Source organism: Pangasianodon hypophthalmus, chromosome 9, assembly GCF_027358585.1.
Source record: "Pangasianodon hypophthalmus isolate fPanHyp1 chromosome 9, fPanHyp1.pri, whole genome shotgun sequence".
Taxonomy (NCBI): domain Eukaryota; kingdom Metazoa; phylum Chordata; class Actinopteri; order Siluriformes; family Pangasiidae; genus Pangasianodon; species Pangasianodon hypophthalmus.
In genome coordinates this window covers 12,783,353-12,805,207 of record NC_069718.1, presented here as the reverse complement: position 1 = coordinate 12,805,207, position 21,855 = coordinate 12,783,353, and the positions used below count along the sequence as shown (strand labels likewise).

The window sequence follows — 21,855 nt, the reverse complement described above, 5'->3', positions numbered from 1 at the left end:
GCTGGCCCACTGCGGAGCGGAGGGACGAGTGAATGACAGCTCGCAGTTGTGAGCTCAAATACCTGATAGAATTCCACTGAGCCAACATCTGCTAGGAATTGAGTTAGAGATCTCCAATTAGCCATTCTTTCCATCCCTTATCTTTTTGTTTGTATCAATATCTCTCTTTTTGCTCATGGTGTCTAGTATAGCAATTTATAAAATAACATCAAGATGGTTAGTTGTTTTTTTGCTTAGATTTTTGCTTAATGGTTAATGCCCACTCTCTTATTTATCTGCAAAAGGTCAGTGGCCTTGTGGGATCCCCCCTACACACACACCACCACCACCACACCCCCTGAAGTGTATTATTCTTCTTAATTTGCATTTATTAATGCACATCAAGACTTTTAACAGTTAATAGTTATATTTAACGTTGTGGAATGTCAGCGAGACAAGTTGGTTCCTGTTCTCACCTATGTTATAGCTGTGATAAACAGTCATTCCCTCACCAGCATCTCTCTCTTTCTCTCTCTCTCATATACACACACACACACACACACACACACACACGCACATACACACACACACACACACACACACACACGCACATACACACACACACACACACACACACACTGTCATTTTACCTTGAACAGGGAGAAAATGGAAAGCGTAACCAAGACTGAGAGAGAGCATACAAACACGACTCCTTCCATAAATGTTAAATAAATGTGACCTAACAAAAAATTCATCACATCAACGATTATAATAATTATATTGTTCAACAACACTTTTTAAAAAAAAAAAAAAATCTGTTTTTTATTATTATTCTTTGATTATGTGCATTCTCTGCCATACAAGTCCCTGTTTATGAGCTGTTACTATAGAAACAATAAGTGCATTAATATTAACCTGTCATTCATATTACGTCCAGAGCTAACTGTGCTGTTATATGAAATAATGCACACCTTCTGACCAATCAGATTCGAGCATTCAGGAGCACTGTGGTATAATGTATGTTATACCACAGCGCTGTTTAATTCCGGAATCTGATCAACCAAAAGTTGATTCATTTCCTGTAACAGCAGCACTGAAAGTAGAATCGGCTACTACAGAAGCAGCTCATTCACAGAAATCTCTATAGCGGATGCTTTTCATAATCTAAGACTAATGTGTTGTTATTTAACAAAAGAAAAATTTATATCATTGACATGTTGAAGATTTTTACAAGGATATGTTTAATTACCATTTATGGAAGGAGTCTCCAGTGTCAGCACTTTGTAACAGTCATTAAGTTTCTGGACAGAGGGTTTTGTGCATTCCAATTTCTTGGTCACATGACGTTTTATCTTATTAACTTTAAGAGAAAGTAAAAACGGGAGGCTGGTGAGAAATGACTGTGTGTAACCACTACAATATAAGTGATAACAGGAGCTTACTTGTTATGTGGATGTTCCACAACATTTAATGTAACTATAAATAGTTAAAGTATGATGTGTCATTCTTTAAAGTGTAATGTGTCATATTTTAAAGTAAAAAAAAAATAGAATAATAACACTTTCAACTTCGTCGTCGATTTATTTTCCTCTAACAGCACTCTCGACTGTATTGTATCCCTTACTTAATTTATTTGGCTTCTGAAACTCTCCAGGATCACCACTACACCTTTCTCAATGGCAACCTTTTGCTTCTTTTTCTCCATGTAATAAAGGGCTTTCTAACACATGACCTTTCATCATCTGATGTACCTGCTTGACTGTAGCTCTAACATTTATTGGTTATGTGTGGTACAAGTCTGCCAGGCATTCAGATATATTTGAGAGGACGTGATGTAAGCCGTGTGCTGCATCATGTCTCAGCCATGTGCATATCAGACCTGTTGGGTCCAGCAGCATTGACAGCCCTGTATTAGCTTCCAAGCTTTCTGTCGTTTTTCTGGATTTCTCCTCTTGGCTGTCGTGTGTGTCTTCTGCATCTGACAGGCTGCTTTGTTGCTCTGTATGCAGGACAATGGGCCTCATGGCTCCATGTGGGCGCTGTGCCCACTCCCCCTCTTATGAAAGAACCAAGGCAAGGCCTTGGTCACGATGGAAATCTTGACTAGAAGCAAGCCATGGGTAGAAACAAGCCATCTCTTCACCTCCCTGCTAAAAAAAAAAAAAAAATCCTGGAGTGAGCCAGCACTCCTGGGATGAAAATATGTGCTGCCTGCTGTCGATTTTTATCACACAATGGTGAAGGCTGTATTCGATGGCCTGATGTGGTATCTGCCTTGTTCATCAGACGAACAGTTTGAATAGCTCATTGCTATTTGTATTTTATCGGTTTGAATATCTGGTACTCTATAACACACTGTATTTTATTGTGATAATTAGTTTACATTTGATCTGATGTTTTACAGATATGTGTTCTTCCTGGACCCATGCAACTTAGACATAATTCATAGGAAGATTAAATCAATGGCACTGTGTGTGTCGCAGTGTCCTACTGAGGAGATGAAAACGTACGAAGATCTACGGAGATTTGCCATGACGAATGGTAAGTCCACGTTACTTAAGTACCTTTGTTTTAGTGGAAGTAGTAAGCACATGCTCATGAGGTAGCATTTCCCATTAGAATTCAGAGGTCTTTGACAACAATGATCATTTCTGGCTGTTAAATAGACTGTTGGCTATTGATCATGATTCCTCTGCATGTAAATGGTTGCAGAATAATTTATTTACGATATCTCAGTGTGTGTAGAGCGGAAATGATTCATCCCCCGTGTCCCACAGGGATGTGTATGTAGGTCCTATGTGCTATTTATAAATTCCCTAAATGTTGAGAGGTAACAATATTACTTTTTAATCTCTGTTAAAGCTGTGTTTTACTGATCATTTCCAGTTCTCTTCTCTTGTTTTTTTTTAGTGTTTAATGTTTACAAGGTACTCCTGTATCTCAGGGTGCTTTTAATTGACAGTTCCTTGACTTCTTGATCCTATCAACCCTTGATCTGAAAATTGATCAAGCTCATTATTAAGGATCTGTCAGTCTTCTGCTTGAAAGAATTGACGAGTGAAGAAATAGGATGCTTTGAGAGTGGAAGCTTTACATTGTAGCGTGTGACACACACCTATGATATAATTTCTCCACCTTCACATAAAAGTAAAAAACTGTTCTGAACAAAAAAAAATATAAATTATGAAAACGTGGCAGCAAGGTGGCACAGCGTGTAGGGTTTCCTCCTTACAGCTCCAGGGACGATTCTGAGGTCAGGTGACCCACTTTCACATGGTTTTATGCCAGGTGCTCAGTTTCCTTATTTCCAAAAAACAGGTGGATTGGCTTTTCTAGACTCTGTGTGTGTGTGTGTGTGTGTGTGTGTGTGTGTGTGTGTGTGTGTGGTGCCCTGTGACAGACTGGCATCCCACACAGGATGCACTCTTACCTTGCTGTCAGCGTTCCCAGGATAAGCTCTGGTTCGACCCCAGCCCTGGCCAGGATAAAGTTGATACTGAAAATGAATAAATGAATCAATTAAATATAAACAAATAAGTGATGCAAACAAAAACCTTGAGTTAAGGTTGACTGAAATGTGCTTGAATGAAACAAACTTATTCTTTTTGTAGTTGCACTGTGTTGCAGATGTGCAGTGAGAGAAGATACAGCTGTGCAACAAGTCAGAATGACAGTTTAATGAGCAAGGACGTCTTATTGTGCAAATATGTTTGGCCTCGATTCCTCTGTCCTTGCATTCCATCCTTTCATTCCTTCATTGTGCCCTCAGAGGGAGGAACTAGAGGAATCAAAGCAAGGACGAAAACAAGAAAAGACAATTAAAGGAATGCGTAGCACCTACAGATAGTCTGAAAAAAGTATGTTGTCGAAAACCTTGCCCAAAAATGACAGAAACCTTGACAACAATTTTCATGTTTTTTGTCTTTCTTAATATAAACATTGTGATGACAAACTATTAATTTATACAGAACCATGCATATTTTTCAGTGTCCTGTAGAAAAAGGCATGGAGAATAGATCGACAGATTCACTGTAACCTCATGATGCTGTTTACTCAGTAATAAAGTAAAAAGCACTGGCTTATATTCTTACTCATCACTGTGTTTTATATAAAAGGTGGACCTTCTTACAGTATAAGAAAAGACCTCCATTAGTACCTCTGTATAAAAACATTATTCATAATTTGCTTCCATACATAATCTCTCTAGTACACTAGAACAATGGTTTTCAACTGGCAAATGTGAATCCAGCAAAGTATTTCAGTGGCTCAAACTGAGCCCTCGAAAAATACTGTAGCAGAGTCGATAAACATATAGAATAAACCCTGGCTGTTGTTCAGAGACTCTAATTTACCAACCATGAACCAGTGCAGCTTCTGTCACAGATCATCTGTTGCGGCTTATCCAGTCCAACTCGGTCTCACAAAAAAAAAAAAAAAAAAAACATTCATGTGCCACTTATTTGCAGCCCCTTCTATACATTGAATACCAACATTATGGCACAAGGATATGTTGCATAGCAACGTATCAAACTTTCACTCAGATGTTCTGTATGAGGTGTTCTATACCAACGTATTTTAACCAAGCTAACCTCTGCCACTACGCTATTTGAATAAGACTGTTATGTAATAAATAATTTGACCTCTTTTTTAAATATAATGATCATTGGCCGCTTCATGTGTAAAGTTTCCTGTAAATATCCCGTACTACTACTACTACTACTACTACTGCTACTAATAATGATACTAATACCGTACTGCGTTACCATGTGGCATGCGGTAGGAGGTCAGTAACCCATTTAAATATCTGATCAGTGTAGTAACTCTTTCGTAATAAACCCCAGCTTTTGAGAAATACGGCCTTCAGATACAGCACTTCTCATAGCAGGAGAAGTTTAGCACCTGAACCAATTTACCTCCTTAATATCCCAGCTCATCTATTACTCAGTTATTCAGTAATTAATTCAGTAACTACAGTACAACTATTAGGAAAGTTATGTAAGAGTGAGGAATGGCAGTGTTTACAAGGTTAAATGAGATTTAAATAAATAAATTAGTGGGTATTATGCCAGTTATGTTGTGATTGGCTCGATTTAATGTTAGTCTTTGCCAATAAAAAAAAAACAACACAGATTTTGCTTGCTTGCAGCATGTGTGAGTAGGTGTAAGTGCCTATCAAACAACACGAAATGTGATATTTTTATTTATTAAAAAATAAAATCCACTATTGATTTTTGGTGAAGTCGTGTTCATGTAATGTTGGAGTGGTTTGATAAACAGTAAGCTTTTTAAAAACTTTTTTCCAACATATTTCCAATTTTCCAATTTTTTGTGAAGAGAGTGATATATACTGTAGCAGTGATTATTTTAAACTCTATCAGAATATACATTTTTGAGTGTAGCACCCACTATGAGGCCTACAATGGATCCTTGTGCGACACCTTTTATTTCTGGAAAAAAATCTGATTAAACATTCTCAGGCTTCACACCGTAAAGAAAATTGATTTTTTAATGCATATGCTACGAGCCAGATAGAACTGATATAAACAGATAGTGTTACCCGTAATAAACTAAAAAGCACTATAATATGCTGAATCTTTGCTTAAGTCATGGAATTTGCACTATTATTGGCTACATCACTATTTTTAATGACTGAAATGAAGGTTGGTTGGACACTTTAGTTTTAATTTGCAAAAAAAAAAAAAAACGTTACATTTGAATTCATATTTTGTTGATCAGCTTTTTATGAGTCCAGATGCTAATATGCTTTAAGTTCCAGGAACATGTTCAGTGTATGGACAACGAATAGGGTGTTCCCTGGAGAACAGTCTACGTTTAGTTACTGGACAAGGACAGTAAAGCAGTTTGTCATCACAGATGCCACCATGATGTCATGGCAATGAAGTCGTCGAGCATCAATTCATTCCCTGTTCAGACAAAGGCTTTTCTCATGGACACACTGGTGACCCAAACATGCCATCTTCCTTCACTCTGTATCTCCATTCACAAGCTCTTAGGAATAAACACACACACACACAGATATATGTGTGTGTGTGTGTGTGTGTGTGTGTATATATATATATATATATATATATATATATATATATATATATATATATATATATATATATATATATATATATGAATCCTGGACCTAAAGCATGCACATACACACACACACACATACACAGAAGTGTGCTGAGGAAAACAAAGACTCTGTTGACTCTCTGTGCTGCAGGGAGTCTGTTGTTTACAGTCCAGTGCTTTGGTGTTGTGTGTCCACTCTGCTGTCTGACACATGCCTTCTGGCACCAAGAGGGATATAATTAACATGTTTGTTTCTGTATGCGTATCATACTATTCATCTGCATCAGTAATCAAATCTGCATAAAATCAGCATTTTATTTTGGATTTTAACCCATTAAATTGCCCGATTATTGTTCTGTTATTATTCTTCAGCATATTTTTCAGTAACTCTATTGAAGCTTTTCAGTAACTACAGTAAAAACCATTAGGAAATGAATGTAGTTATGAGAGGGAGGAGTGTATACCTGGACCTGCTGACATGTCCTGTAAAGGCGGCCTTACACTGATGTGATTTATGAATGGCAAAAATGACATATCGTCAAAGAATTTTAAGGTCATGAGTTGAGATAAGCTGCATTAGAATGCGTAATGTGACATGCTCCCTGCTGGCTGATTTATTGCCATTGTGATTAAAGACAGTCGAACATAAAGTTCTTGCAGTGTGAGAAAATTTTTATTAAAATCTCAACTTAGCCGCTGCTATGATACTCATCTAAAAGCCAGCAATAGAAAGACTGATAAATGAAACATGCTAATGGACAGAAAAACCCTTATTACCTCAAGCACACTTTAAATATTGTTTCTGTTTATGCAGCCCCATTTTCTGCACAAGCACAGATCTCACTGCTTGATGACTCTAGCAGAATATGACTTTCTTTAAATCACTAAATTGAGTTTGAGGGGTTAACCCCAACATATCCAGATTTGCTCACATCAGTGATTAGTGTACAAAATGGGTTTGGATCCTTTGCAGGACTGTTTGCTGGACTGGGATGAGATTCCCAAGGTCATTATTGTGTAGAGCAGCATAAGATCACTCATGTCTTTGAAGGGTTGCTCAAAGCCACTACAGTCATTTAGTTACATCTTAAATGATCCCTCTAAGGTAACATCATCCCAGAGCCTGATTTATCATTTCCGGGAAACCAGGTTTCAATTCAATTCTGTTTCACTCCTAATCGATTTTAGGTTCCTTTTGCACTTGATTTCACAGCCTTTATAACCTTCCTTGGGCTTTCCTTTTCCATTTTCAGGCTCAGAGCTCTGCTCCTATGAGCTGGCTGGCCATAAGTACCCAAGCCTTCCAGAGCGCTTTGACAAATGTCCTAAACTTCCAGTTCCACAGAGGTAAGACTCTCCAGCTCTCAGTCTAAATTCACCCAGCTTTCTCCCTTGCTTACGCTGCGTTTTGCTTTCCTCTCTCTGCAGTAAAGCTCTGCCGGTGTTTAACCGCTGCACGCCCGTGGACATTTCCTGCTATTCTAAGTTTGCAGAGGCAGTGGTGACGTTTGTCAGTGATAACACCATACTCCACAGGCTGATCGCTGGGGTGGTGGCCAGTAAAGAGATCATTGCGGGGCTTTGCCTGCTAGCGCTGGGTAACTGCCTTCTTTGTCCTTCTGAGTGAGATTCAGAATCAGTGAATGGGATACAGGAAGTGGACTAGGCAACACCTAGTCACAACAACATGTTACAAGTGTAACAACATTGTACATCATATTACATACATATAATGTACATATAACGTGGATGAATTGGAATGTAGCAGAAAGTGCAAGGGGAACAAGCCTATGCAAATTGTTTGTAAAATAATCATAGTAAGTCACAGTAATGAACATCTAATAATTGTCTTTTCTGTTGACTTTTATAATATAAACATAACTGTAGTGTAATAGTACACTCTAGCACCCTTAAAGCTTCTTGAACACTTGAAGGTTCTGTGCAGAACCCTACAATAGGATGTTTCTCTTTCATAAAAGGTTACTAGTAAAAGAACTAAGAACGCTTAACTATCCAAAGAATCCTGAGGAACCCATTTTCTAAGTTTCCACAGTCATTTTTTCAACACTGAACACACAAGTAAGTAATTTTTTAGACTGCAAAAATGCCAGGTGGAATCAATATTATTAGACGCAAATAATAACTTTAACAATACAATAATAACAGGAGTAATAACCTTTTCATTTATTGATCAGAAATTCTGCGACAGGAAAAAGATAAATAAAGCTTTGGTAAGTAGAAATGACTGAAATCAATTGAGCACAGCGAACACATAATGCTGGTGCTACATAAGCAATTAAATAAATAATAATATAAATAACTTGCTTAAAGCTAGTGTACCACATCCAGCATTTATTTTCTGATGTTCTTTTTGTTCCTTTGGCCCAATTTGTGTGTTGTCGGTCAGTTTAGCCTCTCGCATCAAAAAAAGTGTTGCCTGCAGTTGAGTCGATTCAGGGTCAAATCACTTTCTCAGTGCAATCAAGCTTCGCTAGAATTGGCTTGGAAGCAGTGTAATGTGTTTTTGTAGGAGGCACCAGCTTCCTGTAGTGGTTATATACAGTATAGACCACAAGCTGAATCTTTGGCTACAGATTTTAAAGGAAGTAACAGAAACAAATGAAGAGGCACGTGGTCTTGGAGTGATTGTTTTGGTCCACACCTGAGTGTGATTTCCGTGTTCGTACCTGCCCAAACGAACTGCACCAAGGGGGTAAACACAGCAGGGTTAGACTCAAATGGACTAAACTCTGTATATGAAAGAACTCATAAATTCGGTTATTGAAAAAAAGTGTACTATAACAAAAGGTATGTAAAAAAATAATAATATAAGGCAGCATGCTGGTGCAGCAGGTAGTGTTACTACCTCATAGCTCCAGGGTTCATGGTTCGATCGCGAGCTCCGGTTATAGTCTGTGTAGAGTTTCTCATGTTCTCCCTGTGGGCTTTCTGCGGGATCTCCAGAATCCTCCCACCTTCTAAAAACATGTCGATAGGTGAGTTGGCTACACTAAAATTGGACTGGTATGCCATCCTGGTTGTATTCCTGCCTCATGCCCAGTGGTCCTAGGATAGGCCCCGGATACACTGCTACCCTGACTGGGATGAAGAATGAATAAATAATATATGGCTCTGTACTAGCATACTAAATCTTGTCATCAAAACGTTTTAGCATTGGAGGCCAAGATCCTCCATAGTTCAAAGAGAATAATGATTAAATGATAATAGCTTACCAATTTGATATTATAAAGAAATTGTTTACAGACTACATATACGTTTATATGGAAACATGATTGCGGATTTTATTTACATTTGCAATTATGTGATTTTTGTAATATTTTGTGACAGACGTAATAGTACTTTAATATGGCCCAGAACAAGTGTTGAGTCCAAAAGTGGGGAATGGACTTTACGTGTGCCATTTTTGCCGTGAGTGAGTGTGCTGGCAGGCGGCAGTGTCCTCTTCAGTTTGTTGTGGGTGGTTTGTCCAGCAGTGATTCATGTTACGGAATGTATGAGACAAAAACCTTAACAACAGTGCAAGTGGTTTAGAATTTAGACAAGCTCATTATAGCCATGTATACATATTGTGTTTTCAGTTCATTGTGCGGTACTGTTTGTCATTTGTCGCTTTTGAATATTAATTAGGATTAAGCCTTAAGTGTCAATCTGTAAAAACGTGTTGGATGTCACTGTGCTGGCAAACAGACAGCAATGACGAAAAATCAGATTATGGCCAAAATGAAGTTTTTCTGCCAATAACATACTTTGACACCTCACATTTAGCGATGTGTTAATGTTTTTAATCTTTTTTTGGCTGTCTTTCTATAATGATCACATTGGGTAAGGAGCCAGTTTAACAAATTCTCTGGTATAAACAGTCTGTCTGCGTAAAGATGTTTCAAACCTCGCTACCTAAGGGTACTATTCTCACACATTGAATGGCAGGCCTTTATATATATTTTTTGGATAGTTAGCTGCCATAGTGAAAAGCCTAAATTTAAGCCTAATCAGTTCAGTTCAGTTTGTAATCAGATACCGGTTGTAAAAATGTCTGAGATGCTTCTGTGCTGTTGTGGGAATGCAATCTTTTCACTTTTGGGGTAAACAGACTTAAAAATGCTAACTTTACTTGTAGTTCAGATACATGCACAGTTTCAGTTCAGGAAAGCCTATGGTTTTTAGAATTATATATAGAAGAAGATTTCACCACGTGAAATTTTCCCAGTTTGCCACATGACACCCTTTGATATACTTATGTATTTGACATATCTTCTTTCTTTGTGTATAACAATAACATATTTCAGTAGTGATGAAACCAGAAGGCAGTTTTTGATTAAATGAGGGCTGTGATTACTTTGTCAACAGCGAAGGTCTTTCATAAGCCTGTTTTGTGGTGTTTCTATGAATATCTCTCTCTAACATGCGTGTGTGTGGGATGTGCATGCTTCCAGTGCTGTCCATGATCCTGATGGTGATTATTCGCTACATCTCTGCGGTTCTGGTGTGGATTCTCACTGTTCTGGTGGTGCTGGGCTCGCTAGGCAAGTTTGCTTTCTTTTTCTCTTTACCTTCTTTTTTCTGATTGGAACTCTTCCCAGCTGGAAAGTATATGTTTGGGAACATGCACACTTGTAGCAGTACTTGTTGTCTTGTCAAATTTCTGTCTGTTGAAATCAGCTATGGGTATTTCTTAATATCTGTGGGAGTTGTTGTAGACCTGGTATGATATTTCAGGAGCTTATGTGTGAAAATATGAAGGTGTGCTATGTGTTTGTAGGAGGCACCAGCTTTCTGTGGTGGTTATATATAGACCACAGGCTGACGATGAACGAGACTGTGGCTACAGATTTAAAGGAAGCAAAAGATACAAATGAAGAAACCGTGGCTTCCAAAGACCACATGCAAGGACTACTGGTCTACGCCACCTCTGCAACTGTGTTCACGGTGAGTCAGAGAGAGAGAGATAGACACAGAGAGAGATAGATAGAGAGAAACAGGGAGAAAGTGAGAAAGAGAAACCGAGCGAGAGAGAAAGAGACAGAGAGAAGGCGATGAGAGACAGACAGAAAGTGAGAGAAAGTGAGAGAGCGTAATATAGAGGGTGCACAAGACAGGGAAATAGAGAGACAAAGAGAAAAGAGAGAGCGAGAGAGACAGATAAGTATAGACAGAGAGACAGGGAGAGGCAGAAAGAAAGCGAGCGAGAGAGCATGACAGATGGAGAGAAAGGGAGATAGACAGAGAGGAAGAGAAACAGAGCACAAGAGAGAGACTGTGGTTGTAAATAATATACACAGAGTATGCACACAGCATCCAAGCAGGCATCAAATAGCAAAGCAGTCTTTAATTTCTTAGAGGCAAATCTCTTTCTGACTTTAATATTTAGCATTTAATGCCCTCTCTGCATCCCTCTAATCACCATATTGCTTTTTTTTTTCAGGTGATCTTGCTGTTGCTGATGCTGTTCATGAGGAAGCGAGTGGCTCTAACCATCGCTCTGTTCCACGTGGCTGGGAAAGTTTTTATTCACCTGCCGCTGCTGGTGCTGCAGCCTTTCTGCACCTTTCTCGCCCTCTTCCTCTTCTGGGTCTACTGGATCCTAGTACTCCTCTTCCTCGGAACCACTGGTGAATAATCCTGTCGCCACTAATCAGGATTATCTGATAGATCTGACCATGGTTTTCTGAGCTGATTCCCACTAACTGTCAGATTTCAGATCATATACAGTATTTGCATATAAACATATACAGTCAGACAAGCAGAACACCTCAGCAAACCTATTTACTGTGGATTTTTACACTGCTATTAAGAGAGGCATAAAATCAACAGAAAAAACAATTAAATAGTTACAGTTATTTGTATGACAATTACACATCAGCTGAAATGTCATTATAGTGGCAGGCATGCGGCTGAGCTTAGCTTTATCAAGAGCTGCCATTAGAAAAGATGTCATTCCATTTTCTAGGTTATTTTGACTGCCAAAGAAATTTAATTACACAGTGCACACACTAGCCTAAACTCGCCTGGGGCGGAGACAACATTTGTTAACCTTTACAAATCCTGATGATTGCAGCATTTTTGTGAGTAACTAAAGCTCTTATCTGACATTTAAAATTTTGATATTTCCACAGGGCATTTGATTCAGCATTTGGGTTACAAAATTGTTAGAAAATAATCACGGCTCCCCTTATAACAAATACAATTAAGTTCTAACTGCAATCTTCCATTATTTTGAGATATGCAGATGTGCCTTTGTACAAGCTTAACCCTAAATATAATTCACAGGTTTTATAGTTTTTTATAAATGTACATATCTCTGCCTAATCACAGGGAATCCCGAGAAGAATGAGCAGACAGGTCTGACTGAGTTCAGACTGAGCGGCCCGCTGCAGTACCTCACCTGGTACCATGCTGTGGGTCTCATCTGGATAAGTGAATTCATCCTGGCCTGTCAGCAGATGACTGTGGCTGGAGCTGTGGTCACATACTACTTTACCAGGTCTGTTATTATCAGTTAGAGCTCTATATTTTGCACCTGCAAAGACCTGTCAAACATCATACAGTTTGCACGGAAATGTTATTTTTTTAAAAATAATCATACTCCTGAGTATATGTAAATTTATGCATTACTTAGAAGACTAAGTAATGTAATCCTCCATTAAACTGCTTCAGATCATATAATATGCAATGAGGTACTGCAATTGTATATATAAATAACGCTTGTCGAGTTTGACAAGCATTTTGTAAAAGGACTATATCGAAAACGTACTGTATTATGTTTTCTACAGTTTACTCTGTTTTTAGCCCTGCTCCCTTCCACGGGACTGTGCATTATTCTTCTTCAGGGTTGGCAGGTCAACTTTGGTGTTCATATTGGTTGCGTATGAGACATTTTTTTCCCTGTTCTCACCCAGTTGATATTTTCCTGGTCATGTAGATGCCTGCACTGCCATGGGCAGAGCAGCACTACAGGGGCTATGACATTTGAAACTTTCCTGGCACAGTGGTATTTTCTAACCCACTTTGCATTTTGGTATTATCCTCACTTCAAGCAAAGCCTTAAATGTCCTGTTCTATTTCTTTCAGCCTGGTTTCAAAGTTGTACACCGGTAATGTCAGCACATCTAAATAGGCTATTTCAGCCAATTTCTAGAGAAAAACAATTGAAATATTTATCATTAAATAATAGCAAACCATTGCTGCTAAATCACACAGTTGAAGGGTTAATACACAGAACATTATGTAGGAAATAATCAGACTCTCAAAAGTTAGAAAATTGTTCAGATGAGTAATTAGCTGATATGAATGTGTTGTAGAGGATCACATGTGAGTGAATTTCCACTAAATCACATGTGAGGAAGTAAAAATGCATTTTCTCTCAGCCAACTAGTTATTCTACCGCTAAACAAATCGATGTGAAATCTATATGTCAAATCTGAAAATGTATTGTTGGCTCACCCTGGATTTCATGGTTAATAACAGGAAATGATTAGCTAGAGTCTTGATGGATTATGTTCAGTTTCCTTGGTGAGCTCTTGGATTCAGAACATTTGTTTAAGGGTTCAACATAAAATCAAACTACCTTCTTCAGTGAGAGGTGGGGACAATAGATGCACGGATTTAATAACCTGAATAAATTAATCTGCAATTCAGTAACATCCCGACTCTTTGTAGAGACAAGAACAAGCTCCCTTTGACGCCCATCCTGTCATCAGTGTTTCGTTTGATCCGTTACCACCTGGGCACCGTGGCCAAGGGCTCCTTCATTATCACCCTGGTCAAGATCCCTCGCCTCATCCTCATCTACATCCGTAATCAGCTCAAAGGAAAGGTCAGTCCACAGCAGCCCGCGTTCAGCTGTCTACAGAATATATTCTAGATGCCAAATTATACACGTAGACTGTGCAGATCTTGTACATCTCATGTGTGAGCATTTTTTCCCTTTTACATTTTTGCATTGTGCAATACGCAATTTACATCCAAATGCTTTTCTCATTAACTTTTAAAATAAAGCAGTAATTTTTTAAAATCCTTTTTATGTATGGGCTTGTATTCAGAGACATCAAGCTAAAAAATAGTCAGTGTTTTAGCAGGGAAAGTTCTCTGTATTCAATGCGCTGCTACACAGTTGCCCATTCAGTTTATTAAAATTACCTGAGTTCACTTTTCTGAGGTTGCCAGATTTTTCTTGAGTAGAAGCGTCTAGAATAGTGTCTAGAATAGAAAATGCAGACTAAAGAGCAGATCACATAATACGGTGCCACATAAAAGCAAGCGAAGACAAAATATAAAAATAAAAGAGATTAATACAATGATATTTGAATGAGAAGATCTAATAATAGTTTGGTGTATTGTCAGTATATTGCTGCATGAATAGTCCTAGTTATCATTAATCTATTACCTACGATCACATTAATTATGGCATCCACCCTCATTATTAACAGTCGGTCATGCACTGACTGTTAATTGTGCGCTCACGTAATGAAGCTAAGTCGAGGTCATGAAATTGTAATGTGTGCATGAGATATAATTTATTTTATAACACTCTTAATTCACTATTTTTAGTTGTCCATTTAATAAAATAACACCAATATTTTTTGTTCATTTGATGTGCTCTCCTGTAAAGAAAACATTGTTTGAAGGATAAGCTGCCCAAGCACTCGTCTGCTATACTTACAGCTCACTTTAAATTCTTTTGTAAGATCTGATCCTCCGGATAAGCAGTGTCTCTGATTATGTCCTTCATGTGAAAAAGTTCTTTCAGGAGACTTTAACCCTTTCTATCAATACACTGGCTTTCCAGTGGGAAAAGGGGAGGGGTGTGAGCCCCCTGCTGGGCAAACAATTCCCACCTCTCCACAATAACACTGGCACAGAGATAAAACAGACAGCACAACTACAGCTTTTTGATAGTAAAAAAAACACTGTATACAATAAACATATAAAGCTTAAACCTAGTAGGCTAGGTAAAAAAAAGAAATACTTATGAAAAACTGCAAACTCTTAAAGCCCTGAGTGTCTACTTTCATATGAATCATTAAATACTGTGGAGTGTGTCTTCACAAATCATTTCAATGCAGAACATGGGCACTCCCAAAACAGGCGGAAATTCCATTTTTGGCCTCTGGTAAAAGGAGTTAAAGACACTTTTAATTAATTAATAATGTCAGTTTTTTTTTATTTTACCTATGGCCTCAAATGGCATTTCATAATTTGCTGGACTTAATACTGTTCCTCACTGAAGCTGATAAATAGGCTTCAGTTGAAGGTCAGAATCAAGCATCACTGAGATGACACTTGTTTTACTCACACTCCACCACATGTGTGCAGCTCTTGTGCAGATGTCTGAAGTCTGTAGTTATGTTTGATATCTGAATACCAATATGCCCAATTTCAGTAATAAATCCTCAGTACGCATCTGTAACTCAACTCGCTAGTATATGCCACAGTATTTAGTACTTCTACAGAATGGTGAAAGGAAGTGTGAGTTTGAACATTTTTGAACAGAATTTCTACTCAGTCTTTTTCTTCCTCTCTAGGAGAATGCATGTGCACGCTGTATGCTAAAGGCGTGTATTTGTTGCCTGTGGTGTCTGGAGAAGTGCCTCAATTATCTAAATCAGGTACTGTGATGAAAAACCTACCACTGCCACACCGTGAGTACTGTTCGTTCAGCAAGGAATGTGTGTTTTGGATTAATTTCTACTACATTCTCAGGCTTGGTTGGATAGTAGAGTGATATTTAAGAATAATCATAAGATAGCCTTTTGCAAAAAAAAAAAAAAATCATTTGAAAATCATTCAACCGATAATTTCTGTCAGTATGTTTGGCACCAGTATCTGAGTTCCCGAGTTCCTGTCTGTTTTAATTCAATTCAATTTTATTTGCATAGCGTATTGACAGTAGGCATTGACATGGTTTTAGACCACTCTTTCTACTGACTGGTGCACAGTTCAGCTAGAGGTTGTGGAGCTATATTTTGGTCTTTCACCTACTGTTCCAAACAATCTCACAACTTTATCTCACTTCTTCAACCATCCCTTGTGGCACACAAGCAAATTTGTGTGACTTCCTTTGAGAGGTGTTTTTTTTGCCATATTTTTTATGTTTTATTTCAGATCAGTTTTATCTCAATGTCAATGCTGCTCATCACATGTTCTACACATGCCTCGGAGCCAACACCTGACAAGCTGTTTAAGTTACCTTCATTCAGATGAACAACCTGTTAAGACATTGTATAATAAGGCACTGCTGTTGGTGTATGTGACTAATTTGCTTTTTGTCTGGCATTGACTTTGTTATATAATGTTTATGCGTATTAGTCATTTTCTGTAAAGTGAACAGCCTTATACTGAAGAATCTGAAGACTGTCTTGTTTGGAGTTTAAGGCAAATTTTCTTTGTGCTCTCTCTGTGCACCTCGTGTTCAGAATGCATACGCAGCGACGGCCATCAACAGCACCAGTTTCTGCACGTCGGCGCGTGATGCATTTGTGATCCTGGTGGAAAACGCTCTGAGGGTGGCAGCCATCAACACCGTGGGAGACTTTGTGCTCTTCCTGGGCAAGGTAAAAGCCACTGGGACCTTCAAACTATACCACAACTCACCTTAAAACGGACTTAAATTTAACCAGAGAGATTTGCATTAGTAACCTAAGTTATTTGTTAACGTATGAAGGTTGATTATTCTATAATAAATAAATTGGGTGTGTTTGTGTGTAGATCCTGATCGTGACGTGTACTGCGTTTGCGGGAGTGCTGGCATTGAACTATCAGAGGGACTACACGGAGTGGGTGCTGCCACTCATCATCGTGTGCCTGTTCGCCTTTCTGGTGGCCCACTGCTTCCTGTCCATCTTCGAGATCGTAGTGGACGTGCTGTTCCTCTGCTTCGCCATCGACACCAAATACAATGACGGCACACCTGGCAAGGAGTTCTTTATGGACAAAGCCCTTATGGTGAGACTTTCACAGAATTCTGCTATCATCAGTGGTTATCTCCAGCAGCCTGACATAAACACGGCTTTACTGAGCTCCAAAATAATACCATATTTCTACCATATTTCAATACAAACTGTCCCGAATATTCACAAAAGTATTACTTATAGAGTCACCGCTCCATATAGCGCACACAGAGCATGTGCTGTGGATGGGGCAGAATAAATCTGCTAGGGTGATATTAATAAAATTAATAAAATTCTTTTAATATTAACTTGTATGTTGATTGTGTATGTTTCTCGTCATTCTTAAAAGAATGTTCTCCGTCGTTATTGAAAGAAAATCTTCACAGAAAATCATACGGTCCTTATAATGAAATGCGACTTAAAGGACCCCATTTTGACTAACAAACAAGCTGTGTCCCAGCTTTGGAGTAAATTCGGTTAGCATGTCCAGTGAACTTTTCTGATCTTTCTGGAATTTAACAAACCCAATATCTAAATTAAATCTGATAAAATATTATTAGGTGGCTATTGTTGATAGTTATAATCAGTAGTTTCCTGATTTGGGAAAGAAGTTGTTATGAAAGTTATCTACTTAGCTTACTCTGGTTACATTGGATAGAAAGAAAGCTACATTGCCAGAAAGTTCAACAGTGCATCTGGCTGAGATCAGTTATGTACTTGACTGATGTAGCTGAGTCTGAGGAACTGTAAAATATGTGTTGAAAAAAGTTTAATAAAGTTAGATTCTGCAAATTGCTATTTGTTGCTATATTCTATGAATGAAAAGTGTTTCCGGGGGCGTATGGGTAGGGCTCACATTTACTTAAAAAAAAAAAAAAGCACCCTTTCTGGTTTAGAACATGGCTACTTTTGGTTCAAATCTGACTACAGATAGAGATGTTTGGAGCTCTGTCAAGATGACATAAAGATGTAGGTTGAAGGCATCCTTTAAGTTTCTTGTCATTGTTATTGACCCATTTAATAAGTTAAATACCTATTTAATGTGTTATTTTTGTTATTTTGTCAATTTGCCCATATGTAACGGTTCTAGTTGTGCTGATCTGTTGTCTGTCCCTTTGCAGGAGTTTGTGGAGAACAGCCGGAGGTCAGTGGCGCCGGCAGAGCGGGGACGGAGCAGCAAGCGGTCTCGCGCTCGTGAGGAGGTGGGTCTGACTGAGATGAAGGCCATGGTGAGTGTGGGCGTAACCCCTGTGGGCTGTGAGTGGGAAGTCCTGCAGGAGTTCCTGCTCTACTACCTGCTGCTTTGTGTGTTGGTGGACTGGGTGCTGTCTGAGTACATGCTCATCATATGCTTCAGTCAAGACTTCATCATCTTCGTTTGTGTGTGTCTACCTACGCTCACGCTCTTCCTGCTGCTCACACTGCTTCAGAACACACCCTGCATGGCCACATGCTGACTAACACTCACTATCGCCATTACTATCTTTATTTGTCCTTCAGTCCTTTCTTCTTTCTACACTAACAGTCTATTTTTCTATGCATGGACTCTTTATTTTGCTGTTGTCCTTCTTGCCTGTCTTGTTTTTTTTTTTGTTTTTTTTTTTTAATTTGTGGCTGTCTTGTACCCAAAGTGCCCTTGTGTAAATAATATTTTTTCTCTGTGGCCTTATCGTCACCGTGTTGCTTTTGGAGGAGAGGTTTTTGAGCTCGACCATGCAGGGGATGGAACTGGCAGGCTGGAAAATGAGCCACAGTCAGCAGGAGGAAGGAGGGAGGGAGAGTTTACAAGCTTAGGCAGCGTACACACTCTCCATCAAAATGCTGGCTCTGAGTCACGTTCCAGCCCCATGGGTGCTGTCATTAACTGCACTGCCACTTTGTTCTGCGTTATCTGCTGTTAAATTAATGTACGCTTTAGGGACGTTTTTTTTGTTTTCTTTGGATTTTTCAGGATTCACTGTCATGGATTGGCTGTGATAAGCTTCTCTAGTCATGTGTGGGAATGTTGATATTTCTATAAGTAATATTCAGGTGGAGGATTACACACAAATTGAATGCTTTAGTGGTACTTTTTGGACCACTAAAGACTCAAGACAGTCTGTCTGTCCACTGTTGCTTGTCCCAGCATGTCCTCTCATTTCTCTCTAACATTCATACCTGCACTCATCCGTCATTTTTTTCTCCTTTCCTTGCTTTCATTTTGTGGAATTGTGAGTCTTTTTACCCAAATTTTTTGTGGCAGGTATTTTTATTCCTGTTGTTTGTAATGAAAATGTAATCACTGTTTTCCTCTTAGGCACCTGGAACAAGCTCAGCTTGACCAAAAGCCGGCCATGGGACTTTTTAAAGACATTCCAAAATGTTTATTTTTACCAATGTGTAACATGTTTACTATGGTTTCACTCCAGGGAATACAATATTTTAATAAGAAACTGTAAAAAAAGAAATAACAATGTAATGAAGCACTTTATATTGAAGCGCTGCATATTTTAAAAGGCTGATGCATTTTTCGTAGTGATGTCCTTTTTTATAAGACTAAAAAACAATTGCCATCTAGTGAAACACAGTATTAATAATGTCTAGAATCAGTTTTTATTATGTAAAATTTTCATAACAGACTTTTGTTCCTTTTTCTTAAATGGGTTTCTTGAGGTTTGGTAGAAACCTTTGTGTCATGCAGCAATGAAGGACTTAATTGGTTTTTTAATTGTTTTAGGTCCTAACACTGAAGCATCTGTACATCATTTGCTCTTATTGATATTTTTATTACACCCAGTCACGTTATGGATGTGTATTTGGGAGGAAGATTAGAGGCTGAGTTTTTTTGTTTTGTGCCTCAGTGTTATAGCGTTTATTCCCCCCCAAAAAAAAAGATTTTAGATCTGATTGTTTCTACACGTGAAAGGGAATTGCTTTACCTTCGTCTTTTTTTCCTGAGAAGATAAAACCCAATGATTTAAACATCTAAAAGAAATTGTTTGAATCTTTTGGGCCAGTGACAGCTGTTGTGTTGTTCTGTTGTGTTACCGGGCCTTCTTTTTTTTTTTTTTAGCTTTACGTTGAGCTAAATATAAACCATCATTTGAGATTATGTACTGATATTAAATGCAAACACTGAATTAACTTTTAGACTTTGAGAAGCTGGATATGTACCACCCAGGATCTTGTTAACCATCTTTGCCTAGTTTCTTAACCCTAACATATTTCATATCTGAGCTTCAAGTCTTTAGCTACAGTATCACATAAACCTCTGGGCTTGGATTCACATTTCGAGTGCTGATTTTAAATCAGATTGCTTGCTTGTTTCTACACTGACCCTATTGTAGATTTGTGCTCCATCTTTTCATGAATACCAGCCCAGGACCTGGTTTCCTGACTGTGTCCAAGCACGAAGTGCATTTTTGATTATCCTACTGTAAATGAATGGCTCTCACAAGTACTTAACAGTGTGTGGCTCTCGGGACACCAGGCCCTGGTCTCTTCTTAAACACAGGGTGATTTCCGTAGTCCCTCCTTCAGCCTATAGGAAAGAGAAATTCTGAAAAAATGTCTGCATGTGAAATTTTTCTTTTTTTTTTTTTTTTTTTAACACATCAGCTCTGCGTAGTATTAACCTGTCACTGAATATGAGTCCACTACTATAATTTTCTCACACTGCATCCTGTGGAGAGTCCGGGTGCTTTAAATCTGTGTGATGTGTGAGCGTCCACTTATACTCCTGCAGCAAACTCAAGTCTTCCTACTTGCACTACATTTCAGAATCTTCTTTTTTTTGTGAGGCATCCCTGTGATACCGAGTGGCTTGGAGAGGAGAGGCACACAAAAACTCGCACCTTGCCTTAACCCATTCAGCGTGCAGCACATCTTGCTGGATTTAATTGGTTGGTTACAGTATTTTTGCAGTACAGTATGACCTTCAACTGCAGAGAGCTTGTAAGCCTTAAACCAGTTCAAGCTTTCCATAACACATTCGGTATCTAATCTGCAGCGAGTCTACAAGCGAGTTGTTTATGTACAGCACGTGGATAGGAGGAGTCAAGATTTTACTAGTTGTTTTGTAATTTTACTCTTTATTAAAGGAGTGTTTGGAGGATTTTAGGCAACATTTGTCAGGTGTTTAGAAACCTGAACAAGGGAACTCGTGGTCATGAGGCGGGCTGGTGACTTTTGGAGATGGTGTAGGTTCACAGGATGACCTTAAAATTCAAGAAATACAGCAAAAAAAGTATCTTAATGTTACTTAAAAATTGTAAAGGTCCAGTTTATAACACTCCTTTCTTACAAAGGTTCGGATAAGCGTCTAACATGACTGTCAACAGTTACCTTTTAACGCTTAACAATTAGTGATTAGTTCGTGGCTATACATAAGTCAAGTGTTTATGTTTTGTTTTACAGTGGCACTTCATGTTACTGCTTTTGACTAGAGTCACAGACTCAGAACAGATGAGATTTGATGCGTGACGAGCAAACGCATCCTTCTCTGTCCATTTGTCTTTACACATTCTTTTTTTGTTATCGACTTTTTTAATTAAGCCATGTCATCTATTTGCTAATCAGAACAGGGCAGATAAAACAAAAATCAATAAAAGAGTTAATGTCTGTAATTATGCAGCTAGTCTCTGGACAGATGAGCTGCCTTCAGCTAACTAATTTACATAAATGTGTGTGAAAGAAATCTTTTTATAAATTTATAAATTTCACAATAATAGTGAATCTACACCTTCTCCCAAAGCCTTAACAGCAAAGTAAAGGTACCTTAATATCCAATATATACAGTATTTGTCAGTTCTTATAAATTGCTTATAAAATGTGAATATCTTTTCACTAAAAACACTAAAAATTATCATGTCTCCTGATTCACTTTTGCTCATTTTGATCAGCCACA

At 38.4% G+C, this 21,855-nt stretch overlaps 1 protein-coding gene across 4 annotated transcripts in view; it reads left to right on the top strand.

Annotated features, from left to right (window-relative positions):
• Nucleotides 1-20,003, top strand: part of slc44a1b (solute carrier family 44 member 1b) — a 28,510-nt gene extending 8,507 nt beyond the window's left edge. For 2 of the 4 annotated variants that reach the window (XM_026918749.3, XM_026918750.3), the window contains exons 4-15: nt 2,384-2,520; nt 7,317-7,410; nt 7,492-7,661; nt 10,518-10,607; nt 10,844-11,010; nt 11,507-11,693; nt 12,397-12,565; nt 13,741-13,897; nt 15,606-15,689; nt 16,497-16,634; nt 16,789-17,025; nt 18,092-19,260. In XM_026918749.3, the coding sequence (XP_026774550.1) occupies nt 2,384-2,520; nt 7,317-7,410; nt 7,492-7,661; nt 10,518-10,607; nt 10,844-11,010; nt 11,507-11,693; nt 12,397-12,565; nt 13,741-13,897; nt 15,606-15,689; nt 16,497-16,634; nt 16,789-17,025; nt 18,092-18,427 (1,966 nt within the window). In that variant the 3' untranslated portion in view covers nt 18,428-19,260. The other 2 variants (XM_026918753.3, XM_026918752.3) reach the window with 2 other exon arrangements.
• The last annotated feature ends 1,852 nt before the right edge of the window (nt 20,004-21,855 follow it).